Below are 21,253 nucleotides of genomic sequence, written 5' to 3'. Positions count from 1 at the left end.
AACACATGTAATGTTGAAATTTATTTTATACGATGTTGACCTGAACTACTATCTTAATAATAAAAATAAATTTAATTATAAAATATATAAATATTAATATAAAATAATATTAATATTTTGTTATTGTTGAAAAATCAAATAAAATAAATCATTTTTTAAATCAGAAGAATTCTTAGTTACCGAGGATCCAATCTATAAACATTTAACATTTGTACCAAAACAATCTCCTAAAATTATTAAAGGGTTAATATAACTTTCAGTCCTTAAACTTATTAATTAGATTCATTTTGATACTTGTATTTTCTTTTGGTACACTTTAAACCTGAATTTGACAACTGAACCCCATATTGGTAAAAAAAATGTAAAAGGCTGACGAAATCAAAATTTGATGAAATCTAAGTTAAGGAACTAAATGGACCTAACTGAAAAGTTTAAGGACTAAAATGAAAAATAACCCATTATAAAATAAGAGGGTCGAAAGCCAACGTAAAATGGAACATAGATTAACAATGTTCATTATCGGTCAATCGAAACCCGCCTTTGGTCTCTCAACTCTCTTAAATCAAACCCAACAAAACACAAGCTTTAATCTCCTTTTTTCCCCCTTTTTTAACAGCAAAATTAAATAGAAAATTTCCTTCCTTTTTTTTCCCTATTGCTGCCAAGTCTTCAACAATTCAGCTTTCTCGTATTCATGAAAACCAAGTTCTCTCTTGTACAAGGTAACTAAAATCTTCTCTTAATCTTCACCCATTTCCTTGTCTTTTTTTTTAGTGGTTTTTAGCTTTGCTTTTTATTTACGGTAACTGGAAAACAGTGAAGTGAGAAAAAAAAAGTAGTGCTTTTTTTTTTTGTAAATTAGGAAAAAAAAAAGGTTGACAATCGAGGTTTATAGATGTTAACAATAAAAACCCATTTTTCCAGGTTGATTTTGGGACGTGGGTTTTAACGTTCAAGTTCATCCATAAAGGTTAGCCATATGTTTTCTCTTTAACCAAAATAAAAATCGCTCTTTTGCTTGCTTATTTACTTTAATGTACTATTCGCCTTTTTTTTTTGGGGGGGCTGATTATATGTTTGGTCAAATTGAGTTACATGTTAAATTTCACTGTACAATGGTGGTTGATTCCATTTTTCTGTATCTATTTGTTTCATTGAAATTGTTTGACATGTTTATGTATTGACAAACTATGTTTCATTGTGGTAGTTTAGATTCTGGTTTTATGTGTTTTTTTCACTGTTCAATTGGCACGTTAACATATGCCTTATCATCATGTCGTTAACCACAAGGTTTTTTTTAGGTTCTTGTTGTTGGTATTTATCTGTTTTAATTATAGTAAATGAAAAAAATATGCTGGAATTTGATTTTCTTATGATAGATTTAACCATTGTATAGATTTTGATTATATTTACATTGTTGATGACCTTAGTTTGCACATGCGCGCTTGTGCATGTTTGTTTCCTTTTGATGAGTGCTTGTCTTTGTCGATTGAATTCATGAAGTTTTTCGACCAGTTTTGTGTTAGGCTGGACAACAAAATCATCTTAGACCCTTTCGCGAAATGCATATCGAATCAAACATATTACCTTCTGTGTTTAGGCACTCTTTTTGCGAGACTGGCTAAAAAGCCTGCCTGGGTGAAACTTCTTTTTTCATTACGTCTACATTTAGTTGAAAAATGGGACTATATCGAACTCCATTTCTCAATTTTTTAGTATTCAGTAACCAACACGGGACCCTAAGGATGCCATGCTGAACAATCACAAGCACATTAGGCTATATAATGGTTCTAGTGCCTGGTGTGCAGTTGAATTCTAGGGGGTCATAGATAGATCTCGAGTATAAGAAAAATGGTAGAATTTTCCTCACATTGAATGCTGGTAATTACAAATTTTCATGTGCAAAAGGATTCCTCCGTTTTCTTCTGTTCATTCTTTATCTTGAATTGCAGTGGATACTTTTGAGAAATTGTACTTAAGCCTTTAAGTTCGAGGAAATTGTATTTAGCAGTTGCATGTAGGACTAGCAGTAGAAATTGATGCTTTCTATAATTCTATTTCAAAATATTGAACAGTTCTCATACACAATGATAGTATTTTTTTTTTATTCGATTTATATAAGGGTGGTGTACCTATGTTTTATATTTAGGACCATCTTGAAGCTTATTATGGCTAAGAAGACGGTTTTATGCAGTCTTAACTCCATTTTAGTTTTTTTTCTTTCCAGTTTCATTGTTTTTACTCGCTTATTGTGCAGATGGATACTACTGTTTCGGATAACGACATAGAGGGCATTAAAGTTGAATCTGCTGAACAATTACATGCTTCATGTTCCTTTTTGGATGAAATTTTTGGAGATCCACAGGTGATTCCTCGTGTTGGAGATCAATACCAAGCAGAAATTCCACCTCTAGTTGGCGAATGTAGCAGTTTACAGGTTGTAAAGGAACCAATTGACACAAAAGTCGTTACGAGTGTGCCAAACCCTTTCCCAATGGGGTTGCCTATCCCTCTTATATGGACAAAGACTAAAGTTGAAAGCATAAATGGTGCGGTTGACTTTGAAAACAGTGGAGAGAGCCACATTACATTAAGCCATTGGTGTGCAGAATATAAAGTCGAAAGTTTAGGTTCCGTGTCGGGTAATGGGAACGACACGAGAGAGTATTTAAAGCATAAACCTACAACCAAAACTAAGATGGTTGTTGATTTATTCTCTCCAATGGAGCCAAAATCTAGGCTGAATCAGGTGGATGGTGATCTCTATCCGCTTCCAGGCTCTTCTAGTGAAGTGTGGAAGGATATCGAACTCAACAGTTTTCTTCTCGGGTTATACATCTTTGGGAAAAATCTTATCCTTGTGAAAAACTTTGTTGAGAGTAAAGGGATGGGAGAGATATTGTCTTTCTATTATGGAAAATTCTACAAGTCGGATGGATATTGTAGATGGTCAGACTGCCGAAAATTAAGAGGCAGACGGTGTGTTCATGGACAAAAGCTGTTCACTGGATGGAGGCAACAGGAATTGTTGTCACGATTGTCTTCTCACGTTTCAGAAGGATGTCGAGATATGTTGCTTGAGGTGCATTTCTGACTTTTTTTACACACTCATTTGATCTTTCTAAATAATTAGACATTTATTTATGTTGTTATTCTTGTCTACCTTTCAAGAACCTCTATCGGTTTTCGTTTGAGCTCCCGGTTTTTGTTATCGAGTCTACTTATAGTTGAATCTCTCAGTTCATTGCGGAACTATTGCACCTAATTTTGCAGTTATATTTGGTCTATATTTGTGAGAGAAATGTTTGTGCATGATGTTTTATGAACTATGATTATTGTAGGTTTCTAAGACATTTGGTGAGGGAAAAGTATCCTTCAAAGAATACGTATTCACTATAAAGAATACAGTTGGCATTACTATGCTCGTAGAAGCTGTAGGTATTGGTAAAGGAAAGCAAGATCTCACTGGCAATGCCATGGAACCCATAAAAGCCAATCACATTGTTTCTTTTCGTCCAGAAATACCAGTGGGCAAAGCATGTTCTACTCTTACATCTGTGGACATTATCAACTTTCTAACCGGAGATTTTAGGTTGAGCAAAGCTAGATGTAGCGATCTTTTCTGGGAAGCTGTTTGGCCTCGCCTTTTAGCTCGAGGTTGGCATTCTGAACAGCCTAAGGATCAGGTTTTTTCTGGTTCAAAGAATTCTCTGGTGTTTCTTATGCCTGGTGTTAAGAAGTTCTCAAGGAGACTAGTGAAAGGCCACCACTATTTTGATTCCGTCAGTGATGTTCTTAATAAAGTTGCATCAGAACCAGGGCTTCTTGAGCTTGAAATTGAGCTGCCTAAAGACGGCAGAGAGGAAAACGAAAATAAGTGGGAGCCTGCAATAAAACAAGATCCTGGTTTTATATCGAACAAACATGGTCGTTACCTCAAGCCACGAAATCCTGGTTGCAATCGAGATCTAATGAAGTTTATGATTGTAGATACTAGTTTGGTCCGAGGGACTGAACGGTCCAAGGTTAGAGAGCTGAGAAGCTTACTTCCCGAAGTTGCTGCCAACTTATCCACCACCTCTAGTCTTTACAGTGATTCTGAGGAGGATACATCTGATGACTCGGAAGATGAATACGAAGAAAATAGCATTTCTCATGCTGCAGAGGCCATGGCTGATGAGGGAGAATGTGCAGAAATATCAGATTGTGTAAATAGTAATTCGAATATTGCAATTCCCCATACCTCTGATATGAGCATTGTGTCAGTGAAAAACCATGAAAGCCACCATGCAAGTCTGCTTGATGACGACTGGAAAATGGTTACGAAAGAGCAAGGTTTAACCGATTACGCCAATGGAGAATCAAGTTGTAGTGTTGAAAATGTTTCTGCTAACAGGATGTTAAATGAAGACAATTTGCACTATCGGTCTAACTCACCCAATGATTCCGAAAATATGGTTTTTCAAACAGGATCAGTAAACTTGTCTCCTGCTGGTTCTTTGTCCAAAGGCAGTCCTGATGATCGAAAGGAAGGCATTGTCGCTGAAAACCGCTTGCATAGAGAAGAATCTCCAACGAAATCTCAGTTGCATACATTGATAGACTTGAATGTTGGTCAAGTTTCAATGGATTTCGAAACGGAGGGCCCCTTCGTCACGGAGACCACGCAAAATAGTGAGAATTTGTTTGCACATACGTCATTCAATCAGTCCGAAGTTACCATGCAACCTGATAAAGTTGCAGAGGTGAATCAGCAGCCAGTAGTGCACAATCGAAGGCAAAGTACCAGGAACCGGCCATTAACCACTAAAGCATTAGAGGCTCTTGAATGTGGGTTCTTAAGTCCCAAGAGGAAGCGAACGGCAGCGGAGACTCCACAGATTAACTCACAAAGAATTCGCAGTAGGCCGGTTGTGAATGCCACTTTTAGGAAGCAAAAGGCGGTGGAGACTCCACAGAATAGCTCGGAAAGTGTTCGCAGTAGGCCTGTTGTGAGTGCCATTTTCAGAAATGGTGCAGTGGGAAAAGAATAGCCAGTTGGTCTTTCAATTTGGTAACAACTCTTCTTTTCTGTTCATGCTTTGTTGATTAATCCTTAGAAAATTAGGATTGTGGCTTTTCTTATGATAGATTAAATTTTTTTTTTTAATTTATTGAATGATTTTGGGATTATTGATTTTGTATGAGATTTCTAACATCGCAAGTAATAATTTTAAGAGGATAATTAATACAAATCCTTGAAAAAAATTAGGATTGATTATAAATTTAGCATTTTATTTAAAAATGGTTGTTGCTGTGTGATTATTGTAAATTTTGTGTTTGAGAAATAGTTGTTGGCTTTATTCGAGCGGATTAGATGTATTTGTTCTAAATATTTAACATTGGTTCATATGACTTTTTATAATTTTTTTTTTTAAAAAATGAACTCACAATCCAAAATTCTTATTTCCACCCCGCGCCGGTCCAATCTCGAATCCAAGCACAATACATGGAGAGAAATCAGCTGCCTTTTACATAAACAGCAATAGAGGAAGTAACATGAAGACTGTTGATAGTATAAAGAAAAAATAATTTTATATTTATATAATTAAATTTAAATATAATAATTATTATAATTTTTAAAATGTAAACTACTAAAATAATTTTTTGTTTATCTTAAGTTACTTTAGTCACTAAATTGTTAATCGTCGTTAACATTATAATAGTAAGTTGATGTGGTATGTTAAATCATTATTTCAAATACAAAGTTTATGTAAATGTATACAATATTTTTTTTAAATTTAATTTTATTCTTTTATATTCTTTTAACTGTTATTTATTTATTTTTATTCTCTTCTACTTCTCCTTTTATTTTCTTCCCTTTTCAATTTTTAAAGTAGTTTTCTATATTTTTCATTTGTTAAAGTTAGCCTTTATACTTTTTTTTAAACAATTTAATTTTTTAGAGTGAGGCGAGTTTGTGTACTAATTTTAACAAATAAAAATATAAAAAAACAATGTTAAAATAAAAGAAGAAAACAGAGGAGAAACAGATGATAATAAAAATACAAAAAAAGGAAATTTAAAATAACATAAAAGAAAATAATAAATTACTTAAAATGAAAAAAAATATAAAGACCAATTATAAAATTTCACCTAAAATTTTTGTTTGAAATGATGATTTAAAGTATCACGTCAGCTTATCGTTACACTCGTTAACGACAATTAACGACTCAATGACTAGAATATTACAACGCGATAACGTAAGTGATTAAAATGTAACTCGAAAGAATAAATTTTAAAATCAAAGCTTTCATCCAGTCCAACCAGACCACCATTTTGGGATTTTACAAAATTTTTAATTTTATAATAAATTATATTAATACTTTTTTATATTTAATTATAAAATTTATAAAATAATTATCAAATTATATATATTAACAATTTAACTATACAAAATTACAAAATAGTTACATAATTATTAGTTTTTTCTGATTTCCTAATTATTATGAATTTGAGTATTTTCATTTTATTTTAGTGATAAAAAATAAAATAAAATAATTGATTATGATTTTTATAAATTTTTATAATTAGATGAGGATAATAGTAATGAAAGAGAATTCCTTGAAAGCCCAAATCCGATGAACAGGGGTAAAATCGTGATAAAGCTTGCCCCTTCTTATCCGTCTAAAAACCCTAACCCTAATTTAAAGAATTGTCTATTTATACACGCCTCCGCTAAGTCCAACCCCGCAGCCAAAAGCCGATGCCATGAATTCGCTTTTTTCTTTGTTCGAATCTTTATATTCACCAATTTCGTAGTTTTGATATATATTTTTTTCTTTTGAGCTTTGATTTCTTCCTCTCGTTTTGAAGGCGATGATGTTGAAAACTACCTATTTTATGAATGGTTATTTAGCCATTTTTTTGTGATTAAAAATCACCAATGGATCCTTCTGAGCCTTCTCTCATATTTGTTAATTAAGAAATATTATTGATTGGTTAAAGTGGAGAAACTCCGTTCAGAGCCGCCATTGAGATGATGATATTTTGGTTCTGAAAAAAACATAAATGTTGACTAGAAAATCAGACTACAATTATCTGATCATTTTGGCTCTCTTTTCTCTTTATTTGCCCATCAATTTTCTTTAGTTCATAAGAAATCATATTTTTATTAAGTAATACTAGAAATTGAGTTTTGTTTTATTCCTAAATTTCAGAATCGGGGATACCAAATTTTGGAATTCTTTCGACTGTAATTACTCTTTTCTTTAATAATTGAAATTAGAATAATTATTTAATTTATTTTGAGCAAGTCATTGCTTAAAATCCAATGGATAAATGATTTATAATTTTTTTAAAAAATTAACATAATTTACTCTAGTGAAATCTAAAGTTTGGCACTCTAATTTACAAAAAAAAAAATTAATGTTTCATATTTTTATTAATTTTGTTGTCGATGACATACATGTATATTATGTTAACAATCAATTAATTTTTAAATGGCAATTTATTATATTAATTTTGAGTAAATTTGAGGGTTAAAAATTTAAGTTGGAAGTTTAATTGATTTTTTTAAATAGAAGGCGAATAAAATTATTACGATTATTCTAAAACGTCATATAATCTTAAAAATATTCCATTTATTTGAATTGAAGAATCAAATAGTTAATTTACACACCTGATATCTAAAAATCTCAAAACCTCAAGTTTGCCATTAAAGCAAAACCACATTAACAATATTTGACCTTATTTTATTTTTATTGATTGTGATTAGTATGAGTACGGTTGTGACATTATCTATTTATTTATGAGTTGAGAAAAATTATAAATAATTTTAAATATTATGATAAAAAATAATTAAAATTTATAATCAAATTAATTAAAAAAAAATTCTACTTAGCATGTAAGTTTGAACTGTGATGTTCGATCCATTTTGAAAATATAAATGATCTAACTTAAATTAGTAAAATAACTTAAAATATCTTAAAAATTAGCTATTTTCAAAAATAAAATTATTTAAGAATAATTGATTGTTTTATTTATTTAAAATTACTTTTGAAAATACTTATAAAAATTTACTAGGAAAATTTCGCAAAAATGGAGAAATTATTCGTAAAAAAAACTAATATGGAATTTTTTGTTTAAAAATTAAAATTTAGTAGAATAATAAATCTAATTCTACCAATTCTTTTAGCTTTTGACTGATTACACCGCCGAACCAACCCGATCCGGTCTCGATTATCATCCATGGATCCTTAAAAGAAATGATGAATAAGGAGATAAAAAAACTGGAAAACACAATTGAACAAGGACATGATATATAACAGGAATCAATCAAATTCAGATTTCGCTCCAATTTTATAGAAAGACTTGATTAAAATAAGAGTCATAGCCTAGTAATGAGATTTTTTTTTTTTAAAAAGTCAGTCCAAAATTTGTCCTCTAAATGTCACATGGAGCCTAGCAACCGAGATATTTTTAGGTGAAAAAGTAGGAAAACATGGACGCCAACACGAGTACGTTCGGTTTTATTTGGAAGAACATATCTCCATGCTCATTTGAATTTGCATCACATAAAAGGTGTCGTGCCAGACATGGATAATCTAATAAAAATGAAAAATCAGAGCACCATAGCCATCGATCCATAGGCAGCTTCCCAATTAATGCGACTGCCCATATTATTCAACCTGAAACGAAAGCAACGGATACCATGTAATTTAACAGAGGCTAACAAATAGATCCAGAGCAGTAAAGCTACAAACATGAACATTCCAACAGAAGTGACATGCCTCATACTCAGGATTACTAGCTTTTCCCACTTGAGAGTGTAAACGAGACGTGTGTATGTAAACTATTAGAACTCGGTCTGAAAGAAAACTCAGAATTAGGCTTGGTCATTGAGGTTACCAAATTCTATTACACACATACCAGCACCTGACACACGTACCCAAGTCCAAGCAACATAGGACCAAACTAATTGAATAAACTGATTTTCAATTCGAAACCAGCTAAACCAAACCGAATTATAATGGTTTCGGTCGGTTAAATTAGTTTAAACTGATTAATGTTCACCCTAAGAATTACTGAAACTATAAGCCCTCCCAAGTCAAACACCTACACACATACCAGCACCTGACACCTGTACCCAAGTCCAAGCAACATAGGACCAAACTAACCCAATAAACTGATTTTCAATTCCAAACCACCTAAATCAAACCGAATTATATTTGTTTCGGTCGGCTAAATTAGTTACCCTAAGAATTATTGAAACTACAATGCCTCCCAAGTCCAACTACATTTCTTGGACACAATTTGCCGAGACATTTATGGCTAGTTCCTCATTGCTTTTGGAAAATATTTTTGAAAAGTACTGTGAAAAAGTGAATATGAAAAGCGTGGTTTAAAATTTAAGTATTTAATATTACAGTCAAAAAAATACTTTTGAAAAATAAAATATCCATTTTAGACATGATACCGTGAAGTAAAACTATGCATTCAAATAATGTTCAAATTTGTTAATATTATGATATTTTAGTAAGAATATAAAATAATTTATTGTAACTCATTAATATTTTAATATATGAAGTATAAATTTTAAATATTTGTAAGCAATGAATATTAATTATTTGTAATGTTTAATTTGAATATATAACCTATATTTTAAAAACAATTAAAATATAGCGATTATAAAATTAAATATATAATGTTATGTATTTGAAATAAATTTCAATAGGAAAATAATTATATACCCAATATAAATATTAAATAAAATATATTAGATTATAAATAAGGGATAAAAATGTCATTTTGGCTCCAAAACTGCTTTTCCAAAAGCAAAAGCTAAAAAAAATTGCACTTTTGACTTCAAAAGTTGTCTGTTGAGCATTACTTATGGCTCCAAAAACACTTTCGAAAAGCAATGAGAAACAAAGCCTTAGAATAAAACAATCCATTCAATAGAACAACAATGGCCAGTGGAAGTGATTTTACCTATCAGCAGCAAGATGGCCAACTTGAAGATAATAGAATGATCTCTCCCACAAACAACAACACTTGCCACATTCTGAATTTTCGAACCATTAGAAAGACATGTTTACGGTACATAAATATCTGACTGCAACAAAAAATAAGAATGGTTAGAAGCAAATGTGGTATACCAGAGCAGAAAATGAAGGTAATCAAATAAACAAGAAGGAGTGCCCCTACCTCTAGAGGGAAAAACGAAAAAGAAATTTTATTCCGGTAACCTCATTTGGACCTCTACAATAGAATTTGGCACCAAACATCTTTTTCATATATTCTTTCAACTCATCTTGATTAATCATATGCGTATACCATGACAGGTACTATGGTGGTTTACCTGCACCAACAGAAATAAAAGATGTAAAACTGAAAGATAACAAAATCAGAATGGATAAGGGCAAGCTATGTTCCTCCGACTCTTAATCTTTCTTGAAGTACCCATATCCAATGCCATGTTTAACAAATATTCAGACATTGGTATGCAAATATGACACCATTGTCTAATGGGTATGCAAATATAACAGAAGCATACCCATATCCGACATGTAACAGAGTTCGACTAACATAAAGGGCAAGGGAAAGAAGGGGAAAGAATATTGCCTCGATGTTGCAATTTTGTTTTTAAAGCAGACAAGAGAGGCAAACTTGAGATTGTGAACTACAGTGTTCTGTTTAAGAGGCTTGAACTGATAAAATAGAAGTCCTTGTGGCAAAAGGGTAAGCAATTGCTGCTGCATATCCTAGTATTTTTCTCTAAGTAAAATTGTATTAACAAAGTAATTAGTGAGGTGACCCAAAACTCCCTCCTAGGAACATTAATGCCAAAACAATGGCGAACTCTACTATTAGAATTCTACCGATCTATGCTTCAACCTATAGTGGGATTTCTCTATAAAAAAATTATTCAACCATAATTCTTTTGGAGTGTGGTCACTTATTTTTACAAATTGGAAGAATATCAAATATAAGCCCTACAAATCACATCTTCAATACCATCTTGAGAAGATAATTAATAGAGCATGTTCCATGTCAAAATGCAATTGAAGCTTGTGAAAGAATATACAAAAAATCCCAGATTTATCTTGCATCACGTACGTGTAAAATGGGTGTTAGAAAGCAGGCACTGGTCAGCTTCTAAATATAATTGTTATGCATTGCAGCAGGCAAAACTGAACATTCCATTTCTTTTCTCCTCAAGGACTTCGTCACCAAGGATAAACCATAAAAAGGAAAATTCCTTCCTAGTATAAATCATGCTCATTAACCACTTTCTCTTTCTTAGTGGATAACGGCTTCCATTGCAAGGCGTATCAAACGTAGCAGCCCCTCTATGTCTTGGAAGTTAAAATCAAGAGCCTTTTTCACAGAATATATAACCTCTCCCTTCTCATCCCCTGACAAAATTGATTTAGAATGTGCAAAAGCAATTCGTGATTTCCTCGAAGCTTCCATGGCATAATTTACATCCTGTGCCTGCAACTCATATCACATTTGATTTTGGTCATGATGGAACCCTCATATAAGATATACAAGCCAGAAAAGCATAGAATGACAATCTATGATCATTAGAGAGAGACAAAAGACAATTCATTAAAGAATCTTTTGTGCACAAAGTTTTAAAACACATGTCCAATTTCAACATACATAAACCGGTAGTCTTTGGTTCAAGGTATAGGGGAAGAAAGGGTTTGTAAGAATGTGACAAAAGCTTTTGGGCATTAGACCAAAAAGAAGAACTATTATGAGGAAAAGGTTTGCATTTGTTGGGGAGGGGATGTTCAGTAATGCTTTCAAGTGCATACCATTATAAACACATGAGTTGCACTTTCAAAATCACATACAAGCAAAACTACACTTACAAAATTGAGGAACCGCACAAAGTTAGGACGGTTTCGAGCAGAAATAACATGATTTGCAGCAGCCTGGGGAGGGCTAACACTTTTTGAAAAAGCAACCTTGTCTGCTGTTGTTGGGTGGTTTAAATTATCAACATCAGAGGCAGAAGAAGAAGGAGACTCGCCTGATATCAAAACATCCATCAATATCAAGAAAAGAAGTTATATTAGCTGTCAATTTGTCTCATTCAGTGAAACTTTAACATTTACAAATAAATTTAATGTCCATAAATTAACATACAGAAGGAAAAAAAAAAGATGAAAAGGGTCTAGGGAGATAGAAGTACGATGAGCAGAATTGAAAATATCTTTTGATATGTATATATTCCGACAGGGCCAGCCTAAAATAATAACATCTTAAATGTCAAATAGCAACTAGACATTCTCTCTTCAGGAACTCCCACCCCACCACCCCCCCCAAAAAAAAAAAAAACGAAATTCATGGGAAGTAAGCTGAATATTTATGCAGTGCAATCAATTTCTGCTTTGCTACTAAAAACTTAACCTTCTCAGTTTGAGGTATTTTCATAAATTAAACAACAAGATTCCAGAATAAATATGCAAGGCTGCTGCTCCTTGATCACTAAGTGCAGAAGAGCCAGAAACAACAATTACAAGTTTATGGGCTAGACAGAGAAGCATCAAGGAATGCAGCCAGCACAATCACTGGGTTCTTTGAATTACCAGGAGGAACCATTTGTAAAGCTGTCTGCAACTCATGTCGATCTCTACTTGCATTGGCATGAGAAGTATAGATGACTCTCATATATGCCACCTCTGTACACTTGTAGGCCAAAGAAGCAGCAGCCATTTTGTTTAATCTCTCATATTCATGGGCACAAAACCTGAAATATCAATTAGTAACCACACAAAAGTAAAAGAAGGTGCCACAAAAAATAAATCATCCCAAAACCAAATGCAATAACAGAAGATTCCACGTTGCAAGAAACTTTTTTAGCTAAAACAAGATCAAGTTCCAACGAAGTGTTAAAAGAAAGAGAAAATGGACTATAACACCTAAATTTTAAAAGAAAGAGAAAATGGACTATAACACCTAAATTTTAACTTACTCGAAGAGTTTTGCAGTGCTACTATATATTTGCATAGACTGAACCATCTCTCCATGCTTAGTACCCTCATTATTGCAAGATTCTAGTAGAGAAGCACAATAAAGAAACTTCAATGCTGCCTGGAAGTAAAGTCCGATGCTCTCCACATTTGATACAGAGTTCTAAGAGAATTTTCAAAAATCAGAAAGGATAAAATCAAGCTTAATAGATGCTAGGCCAAAATAAAAATGCAACAAATAATTTACAAGGAAACAACAAGGTAAAACCTTGACACGGTCAGCCATATGCTTTAAATCTTTAGCCTCCTTCAAAGCATTGGTAGCTGCCTGGTTTGAGGAATCCTTTCTCATTGGACTAGGGGCATTAATGCCCCTGATCCTATGTCCAGTATGCCTTGAACTACAGTGCTGAGCCCCATTTTGACGATCAGCCTCCTTTATTTGTTTTTGTACCTTCAAAGCATCATCACTTTGAGATCCATCAGCTCTATTTCCCTTTTGGGACCCATTGGGGTGGGGGCAATGAGTCAGTATCTCATTTTGAGTTCCTCCGGAGGGTGGTAATGATGGTGAGTTCCCTCTCCCAGAAGCAATTTCTGCACGATCAGATTTGTCAGAATGGAATCTTTTCATGTGCTTTTTAACATTGCCATCCTGCATGATACTCTTCTTCAGAGTGCACATTACATCTTGACCTCCAGTTTCATCAGGTTTAGCATCTGACTGACCAACATTTCTTTGATTTTCTCTTTTACTACTCTCACTGGATAGTTTTCCCATAGATTCTTTGTTATCATCAACAGATCTATTCTCACTTCCATTAGACTTAACTCCAAGCCTCTCCTGAAAATTATTTCTGCCATTCTTAGGTTTTACCTTACATAAAGGTGTACGACCTTGCATTTCATCCACATAATCAGATTTAAATTTCTGACTCCTATCCTTTGACCATAAGGACCCCTTGCCAGACTTTCTTGGCTGAGAGACATTGTCATCACCATGTTTGTCATTCTGATTTTCTTCATCAAGGTGTTCATCTGCAGTTGTTAGTTCAATGTCATATTTAACCTCTTGGCCTAAATAATCAACGCTACCATTCATAAATTGCACTTTTCTGATATTAGAAGATTCAATCGAAGCCTTAGCTCTACTGCCACATAACTGACCACCATTCTTATCTTCTGTACCACATAAGCCACGTTGGGACAGAGTGCTATCTAGTTCTTGCCCACTATGGTGATTCTTTGAATGTATTTTTTTTTTCTCCAGCTTACCATTGTTTTTACTTGCAGAGGTATCCTTCTCCCCAGTCGTAGATAACCTGACCTTCTTTTCCTGCCTGTACTCATTTTTGCTGAACTCTTCTTTGGCACACACCATTCCATCCTGGAGGTGGTTCCGCATAATTTGATGGGAACCTGAATATAATTGATTATTAATACATTCATCAGCTTTTCTCTTCCTTGAAACTTCCCCACCTTCAAAATTTACCAGATCCACTGGTCCACCAGCCAAGGAAACCTGAACTTTGTGCTTTGGTCTTTTACCAGAGACCTGTTGTCTGTCCTCCGTATCCAACTTTGGAGCATTATAAGAAGAAAGTTGACTGGGTTTAGGTTGATCCTTTTCTGTAGATGCAGTTGGCAGATCATTACTCGTGCTAAGATCCCCCTTACCAGCATGCTCATACATTGAATTTTCATCAACAAGATGCAAACTTTTAGACTTAATTTTCTTGGACGCCCTCAAAGAATCTTGATCAGAGATCCTTTTTCCTTTCATCTTTGAAGTTCTGGCATCACCTAATCGCATGCATTTTATAAAAACATGTTATATAATTTAGAAAAGCAACTCTAACTTTACAATAAATATCTATTTAAAAAGAATACCTCCACCAGATCCATGTTCTGACACTTTATGCTTCTTTTTCTGCTTACTTTTGTGTTTCTTGACAGGCATGTCGCATTTTCTAGGATCACATAAACTAGATTCACTTATCACGAGAGGTTTAGTTATATCAGTTGAACTCCCGGATAGAACTGATGCCTGGATGTTCTTCTTCATAGGAGTTGGCCCATCCTTGTCCATTGCATTTGATATTTCTTTTAAACCATGTTTCTTCCTTCCAGAAGGAGGCATGGCATGTGAACCAGAACATTGTTGGTTTTGTTCAGGCTGTAAGGTATCAGCTGATTTTAGTCTGGACATAGTACTGTCAAGATTATTTTGCAAATTAGTTTGACTCGCTACAGCAGGAACTTGATGCGATGTCAAAACAGCTTTTGTAGTTTCCTCCTCATCAACACTGCAGTGGTTCATTGCAGGCCTAAACAATTACAACACAAACAATATTAGAGAGAGAATCCATCACAAAGTTAACCACCAAAACCATTTCATGTTCGCTCCAACACCATATTAACAATACATTTTTTTTCTTTTTTGAACAACATATTAACAATACATATGCATGAAAAAACTAGGAGTCTAAACTCTGAACCATTATATTTATAAAAATTCAGAGGGGTGATAAATAACTTACAGCCAGTTAAGCATGCTGCATACCCACTTCTCAGGTAAATCAGAAGGATTTAAGCCTATTGGAAGAAGGCGCCACTTCAGGCACTTGTCACAAGAAACCCAATTTTCATTTATCAATACAGGAGCTGCAGTTCCAAGGGAAGCCCCAACAGTGTTCACACTGCCAGAGTTAGAAGCACCATCCAATGTTGCTCCAGGGAATGATTTGCTTGCCAGTAAATCCTCTCTTTTCTTACCACTTCGTCTGCCATTATGTGAACTATTAATGGCTAATGTGTTTTTTCCAATCATATCATCTTCCTTCAGTTGATCTTTAGAACGAATTTCTAAAGAACTTGTTAGGTTCTCTTCATGTTCTGATCCTCCAACATCTCCAAAAAAATCTCTATCCCTATCTTCAGCCTTTTGAAAAGGTCTTTCTAATTTTTGGTCTCCCGAGTCCTTTTTGTTTGTATTATTGTTCACATGAGCAGTCTGCTTATTTTTCAGCATCAAAGAAGAACCGACCCTCAAGCTATCTTTTGGTACCTCGGCAGCTAGACTGCCTTGACCAAGACTGCTTTTTGATTTATTTTTTCCACCAGAGAAGGTTTGCTCCTTGGCAGAAGGCAACTTCAGATTGTGTTGCTCCTGCAATGTAGCTTTCAGGTTGCTCTTCTTCCTAAAAGGATCTACCGCTTCACTATTTAGAGCTTTGCTACCTTTTGGAACATTAGACTCAGCTTTAACAAAATTATAAGTGTTTTCTGCTTTAATATACTCATATTTTCTCGTGCAACCTGAATTATCATCTAGAACACTTGTCTTTTGTTCCTCCAGAACCTTTTGAGCTGAACTAACCCTTGGATTCTCCCAACCAATATCTTGGGTAAGTATAGGCTCCACTGACTCCTCCACAGCTACATGATGTACACCTTTATTTCTTGCTATGCTATTATCTTTTACCTTGCCAACAGCAGAATATGGATTAGATAAAAGAGGAAGCTCTAATGTTCTTGAAACAAGCTCCTCACAAGCCAATGCATCACTATCTACTTCCTTCTTTGACATGATACCATTGCCATTCTTTATTTCCCTTTTACTGCCAACCTTCCTTTCCACCAGAAAATCCTTTTTCTCCACTGAGTCTGAATTAGCTTTCTCATCTCCCAATAATATTTCATCACCCTTTCCAGAATTAGATATATTCTCTTTTAAGATTTTTTCCTCCACAATCAAGTTAAGTAGATGATCAGAGAGAGGAGACAATAGTGCTTCCCCAGGTACTGGGAAGGAAGTCATCAACTGCTCACATTCAGAATAAAAGAAAATACTTCAATCACTTTAGGTATATCAAATATAAGAAAATACAATATCAAAGATAAAGAAAAACATTCCTTTAATGAGAAGAATAATAAATATTAAATGGAGGATTTACCTGAAGAATACTGGTTGGAGATTCAAATAAGGGCTCTTGAGTTCCCCCATATATCCCTTCACTTTCAGAAGGGCTCTCATCTAAGGAGGAAGATGGTGAGACATCAAGGCCAAGACCACTGTAGATTGCAGCATTTTTTTGTGTCAACAAGTTGTCTGAACCCATTTTGATTCGTAGCTTCAATGTTTTCTGGTCTGGCAGATTGGAAACTTTCTTGTCCGCATATTCACACCTAGCGGCAACCTCATGAGCATGAGTAGATGTTAAGCTGACCTCTTGCTTAATTGAATCATTCGCATATGATGCCTTTAAAGCAGGGAGGGTTCCAAAATTTGTAGGATGACGACCATCCTATATAACAAAACAAACAAAGTGCTCACTTTAACTTGGACTTCTCAAATCAACCAACATCCTGCAAAAGATTCCTCCCTTATACAAATTGAACCATACTTTCAAGTGAAGAAAAGAGATTAAAGAAACTTTTACCTCCAACTGTATCGTGTTAGGAAATCTAGGTGCATTGCAATTCTGAACGTTCGGTGAACTCGTCGGATGAGACCGGCCAGGAGAACGTTGATAAGTAGGTAAGAATGATCCATATCCACCAAATTTTGCCCCTGCACAAATGCCAAGAATCCAAAATCCGGAATTCATCAATTACAAACCATGAATTCCAACGTATTGACTCTTGACATAAAGAACAATGGTTCTCTTTTTCTTCCAGCTTACCCAGGTTTTCTGCAGATACTCCACCTTCAAAATCCTTTTGAAAATGTCCAAGAATATGTTGAATTTTCTCATCCTTAAAAAACATTACAGGAGCCACACATCACTAAAAAGATCATAAACACATGGAGAGAAACTAAGAACAAACATCAGAAAAGTTATAAGAGAGAGGTCTATATACATATCATCCTACACCAGTACACTAGCTCTTAGAAGCTAATCCTCTAAAAGCATTTATACTACAATGAGATCTATAAGCTAACTAAGGAGCTTGAATCTTACTCTCCTAACTTCCAATTAAGAAATTCCCATAATTTACCATAATAAAACATCACCAACCTTACATTGAAGCGAACATTCAAGAAATGCCACTTGAATTTTACTCTGCTAACCTATGTTGCTCAGACTCATCAATTGCCTTAAAGCTTAAGATACATGATTCACCATAAAAGGGTACAAGAGAAAGATACAGATGTGAGGAGTCGTTTTACATTTACTTTAATATAATATATACATTTACACAAATATAATTTGCATGAATTATTTGTTTGATTTTGATAGTTAATTTCAATTTAGGTGAATATTATAATGGATGAAGACCATATTGATATGTTGTCTATTTTTTTAGGTATGATTGTTGAAAGGGAAAACTGGTTAGACTAATATTCTTGTTTGAGCCATTTATTTTTAACTGAGCCTTAGCCTTAACCTTAATGATTAAAGAATCGGACACATACCCCGCACCCTTGTCCATGTTGTAGGTGAAGATGGTCATAGGAGCCAAGGGGGGCCAAAATTTTTTGAAAATTTTAATTAGGCCCCAAAAATATTTAAAAGTTCTCATTAAGCCTTCCAAAAGTTCTAAAAATTTTAACTAGACCCCTTCAGTTTTTTTTTTTGTAAATTCTCATTAAGCCTCTAAAATTTTGAAAGTTTTAATTATGCTCGTCAAAATTTTTGAAAATTCTCAATTAATCCCCCAAAACTTAGTGGCAAGATCTGAGAGTGCCATGTGGTGTCATGCCAACACATGTGTGACTCCCATTTTGGTGAGTCTGAGCTATAGAGCTGCTAACTTCCAATTACGAATGTTAATTTCAAAATTACCATAATTAAGCATCACCAACCTTACATGGAAAAAAGTTACAAGCAATTCCTTCCCCATTAAACATGTGTCCAACTCACATCCAACAATTCAAAAACCCTAAAACCATTCATACACTACTACCAAAAACAAAAAGAATTATTTATGATCATGCAAGACACATTGCATAAAAAAATTATCTTCCCTTAATTAGATGCTTTATTATGATTATCATCTAAAAGAATTAATAAGACAAGGAGACTATATAAGGTAACTAATGCACATGAACCTTCCTCTCTAACTTCCAATTACAAAATCCCCAAGGTTATATTCAACATTACCACAATAAAACATCACCAACCTTACATCAAAACAAAAGTGAAAAGAATGTCACTTGAATCTCACTTAGCTAACTTCCAATTATGAATATTACATTCAAGATTACCATAATTATACAAGGAAGCAAAGTTATGAGCATTGAACCCAGTGTTTGCTCCTGCAAAAGGTGTGTGAGTTGTAACAAAAAAAAATCATGTGCATTGCCTTCTCCGGTAAACATGTGTCTAACTCGCATCTAACAACTCGAAAACCATAAAATTATGAATACACCACTACATACACACTAAAAAAAACCCTTCATTTATGACCACGTTACACATGTAGTAGAAAACAATTCTATTCACCTAAGTAAACCTCTTAAAAGCTAAATTCTTTAGATACGTACATCATAAACCACACAAAACTAGCAATATCGGAATAAAAAATTAAAAGCCAATCATAACTTATACAGAAAGTAACACAAACGGTAAAAACATTTAAACTGAAATTATAATATAAATGAAGAAATAAAAACGAGTCAAAACAATATAAATGAACATTGAATTTTTTTTTAAAAATGAAAGCCAGCTTTTTGCAGATCAGAGGAAATAAGAAGAACCAAGTTTTCTTACAATGTAAGAGAGAGAAGATAGATCATTCTTGGGGCCGAATGTGCCATCATAAGCATCGTCATTGTCATTATTTGAACAAGCCTCTCCTTCTTCAAGCTCAGTCTCTTCCATTTCTCTTGCACCAAAACCTAATCCTAGCCCCTTCCTCATATCGTTACACCATAACGAAATCATTCAAAAAACGAGAAACATTTTTCTTAAGAAAAAAAGGAGAGTAAATCTGACCTGAATTATCAAATTCTCAAACGTAGTTTTCTATTATTCGAATCCCACGAGTCTTTTTCCCTACCATTTTGAACAACTCCCTAAAAACCACCATGATGAAAGGGGCTCTTCTACCCTAATTTCCATAAAAAATATAAACAAAAAACTCGATCACAAATTCAAACGCCTAATCAAAATTTTAGAATGGTTCAATTTCCGAAAAGAATATTAAAGCGATTTAAACTCAAGGATCTCCTCGAATTTTATTGTTTTGTAGTGAAATTTTTTGGTTCTTTTTTTTCGATGCGATCTCTTTTAGCTGGAATCAATAAGCACATAAGAAAATGAGAGAGAGAAAGAGAAACTCTCTCTGGTTTTGGTGCCAAAGCAGCCGCCTTTTATTTACTTGTTTATTTATTTTTATTTCTCCTCTCTCCTTCTTCGTCGTTTTTTGTTTTGATCATTTCTAAGTCTTTTTACTTTTCGAGGTGTATATTTTAGGTTTTTTATTTGAATATTAAAAAAATTTTATTGTGGTGGTTGATCTTGAAATCCGATTAAATTGGTTAATTGGATTAAGAAGTGATAGATATAATTATTTAAACAATAAAATTCAACCAATTAATTAAAAGTTGTAAAAAATTGAAATTATCGTTTCAAATTTTAAAAAATTAGTTGTCACAGATTAATAATTATTTGAAAGTTGTTCAAAATCAAGTAATTAACTAAATTAATCGAACTTAATAATTAATAATACAAATTATATATAGTATTAATTAGGTTAATGCGAATTCTCCCACTCAATAAAAAATCTTAAACTTGTTTAAATTTCTTTTCTCATAAAATGAGTGTTTTAAGGTTTCACCCATGGATATGTTAACTTATTCAAAATTTTATTTTTATTATTGTGGAATTTTTTAAGATTTATGCAATTAAATATTAATATTTTTATAGTCTTAACAACAAAGAGATTGGGTTATTTATCTCGAATAATTTAAACTTTCTAAAGTTAGATGGATATATCCCGAATAATTTAAGGCATGTTTAAAATGATATTGAAATTACTTGTCATTTTGCTTGAAAGATGGAACACATACATTTTTTTCATGTAAGGAATTAATTAAACATTGGAAGTTGTCATTTTAATAACCAGTCTTCCAATCAACGGGCAAGTGATAATTAGAGATAATAAAATGGATGCAAAGTCAAGTGTTACTGATTTGTTGGATGTTGCATCATCTTAGAATGAGAAAAATTAGACGAGAATTGGGTGAAATGTACATTATTAGAAAGACTTGTCAAATTGGTCCTGCACTACATGCAAATATAGAGTAGATTGATCGATATGCTAGAGTTTGAATGCAT

The 21,253-nt window shown here is 33.5% G+C and overlaps 2 protein-coding genes and 2 non-coding genes across 7 annotated transcripts; 3 read left to right on the top strand and 1 right to left on the bottom strand.

The window, feature by feature from the left end:
* The first annotated feature begins 499 nt into the window (after nucleotides 1-499).
* On the top strand, nucleotides 500-5,264 carry LOC108467866 (uncharacterized). The gene is made up of 4 exons (XM_017768679.2): nucleotides 500-722; nucleotides 925-970; nucleotides 2,258-3,082; nucleotides 3,342-5,264. Exons 3-4 carry the CDS (start codon nucleotides 2,258-2,260, stop codon nucleotides 5,031-5,033), a joined length of 2,517 nt encoding a protein of 838 aa, XP_017624168.1. The 5' UTR covers nucleotides 500-722; nucleotides 925-970; the 3' UTR covers nucleotides 5,034-5,264.
* A 1,585-nt stretch (nucleotides 5,265-6,849) lies between these two features.
* Nucleotides 6,850-6,946, top strand: LOC128279870 (small nucleolar RNA R41). The gene has a single exon (XR_008270062.1). It is a non-coding gene; the product is annotated as a small nucleolar RNA R41 (small nucleolar RNA).
* A 65-nt stretch (nucleotides 6,947-7,011) lies between these two features.
* LOC128279874 (small nucleolar RNA Z155) lies at nucleotides 7,012-7,090 on the top strand. Its single transcript, XR_008270066.1, has one exon. It is a non-coding gene; the product is annotated as a small nucleolar RNA Z155 (small nucleolar RNA).
* Nucleotides 7,091-8,283: 1,193 nt separating this feature from the next.
* On the bottom strand, nucleotides 8,284-20,350 carry LOC108469688 (cysteine-tryptophan domain-containing zinc finger protein 3). 4 transcript variants are annotated; one of them, XM_053031899.1, is made up of 15 exons: nucleotides 19,910-20,350; nucleotides 19,685-19,825; nucleotides 17,654-17,726; nucleotides 17,411-17,541; nucleotides 16,925-17,275; nucleotides 15,509-16,791; nucleotides 14,859-15,295; nucleotides 13,237-14,771; nucleotides 12,971-13,131; nucleotides 12,585-12,745; nucleotides 11,865-12,025; nucleotides 11,101-11,478; nucleotides 10,189-10,342; nucleotides 9,973-10,096; nucleotides 8,284-8,669 (listed from the first exon to the last, which is right to left on the bottom strand). In XM_053031899.1, the coding sequence occupies exons 2-12, from the start codon at nucleotides 19,793-19,795 to the stop codon at nucleotides 11,284-11,286; spliced, it is 4,599 nt and encodes a 1,532-aa protein (XP_052887859.1). In that variant the 5' UTR covers nucleotides 19,796-19,825; nucleotides 19,910-20,350; the 3' UTR covers nucleotides 8,284-8,669; nucleotides 9,973-10,096; nucleotides 10,189-10,342; nucleotides 11,101-11,283. The 4 variants fall into 4 exon arrangements, with proteins under 4 accessions (XP_052887859.1, XP_017626166.1, XP_017626168.1 ...); XM_017770677.2 differs by having other exon boundaries at nucleotides 19,685-20,350; XM_017770679.2 differs by lacking the exons at nucleotides 17,654-17,726; nucleotides 19,685-19,825; nucleotides 19,910-20,350 and having other exon boundaries at nucleotides 16,925-17,336; nucleotides 17,411-17,542.
* Nucleotides 20,351-21,253: the final 903 nt, after the last annotated feature.

The sequence above is a fragment of the Gossypium arboreum genome, chromosome 8, assembly GCF_025698485.1.
Source record: "Gossypium arboreum isolate Shixiya-1 chromosome 8, ASM2569848v2, whole genome shotgun sequence".
NCBI lineage: Eukaryota > Viridiplantae > Streptophyta > Magnoliopsida > Malvales > Malvaceae > Gossypium > Gossypium arboreum.
This window is presented reverse-complemented; position numbering and strand designations above follow the sequence as displayed.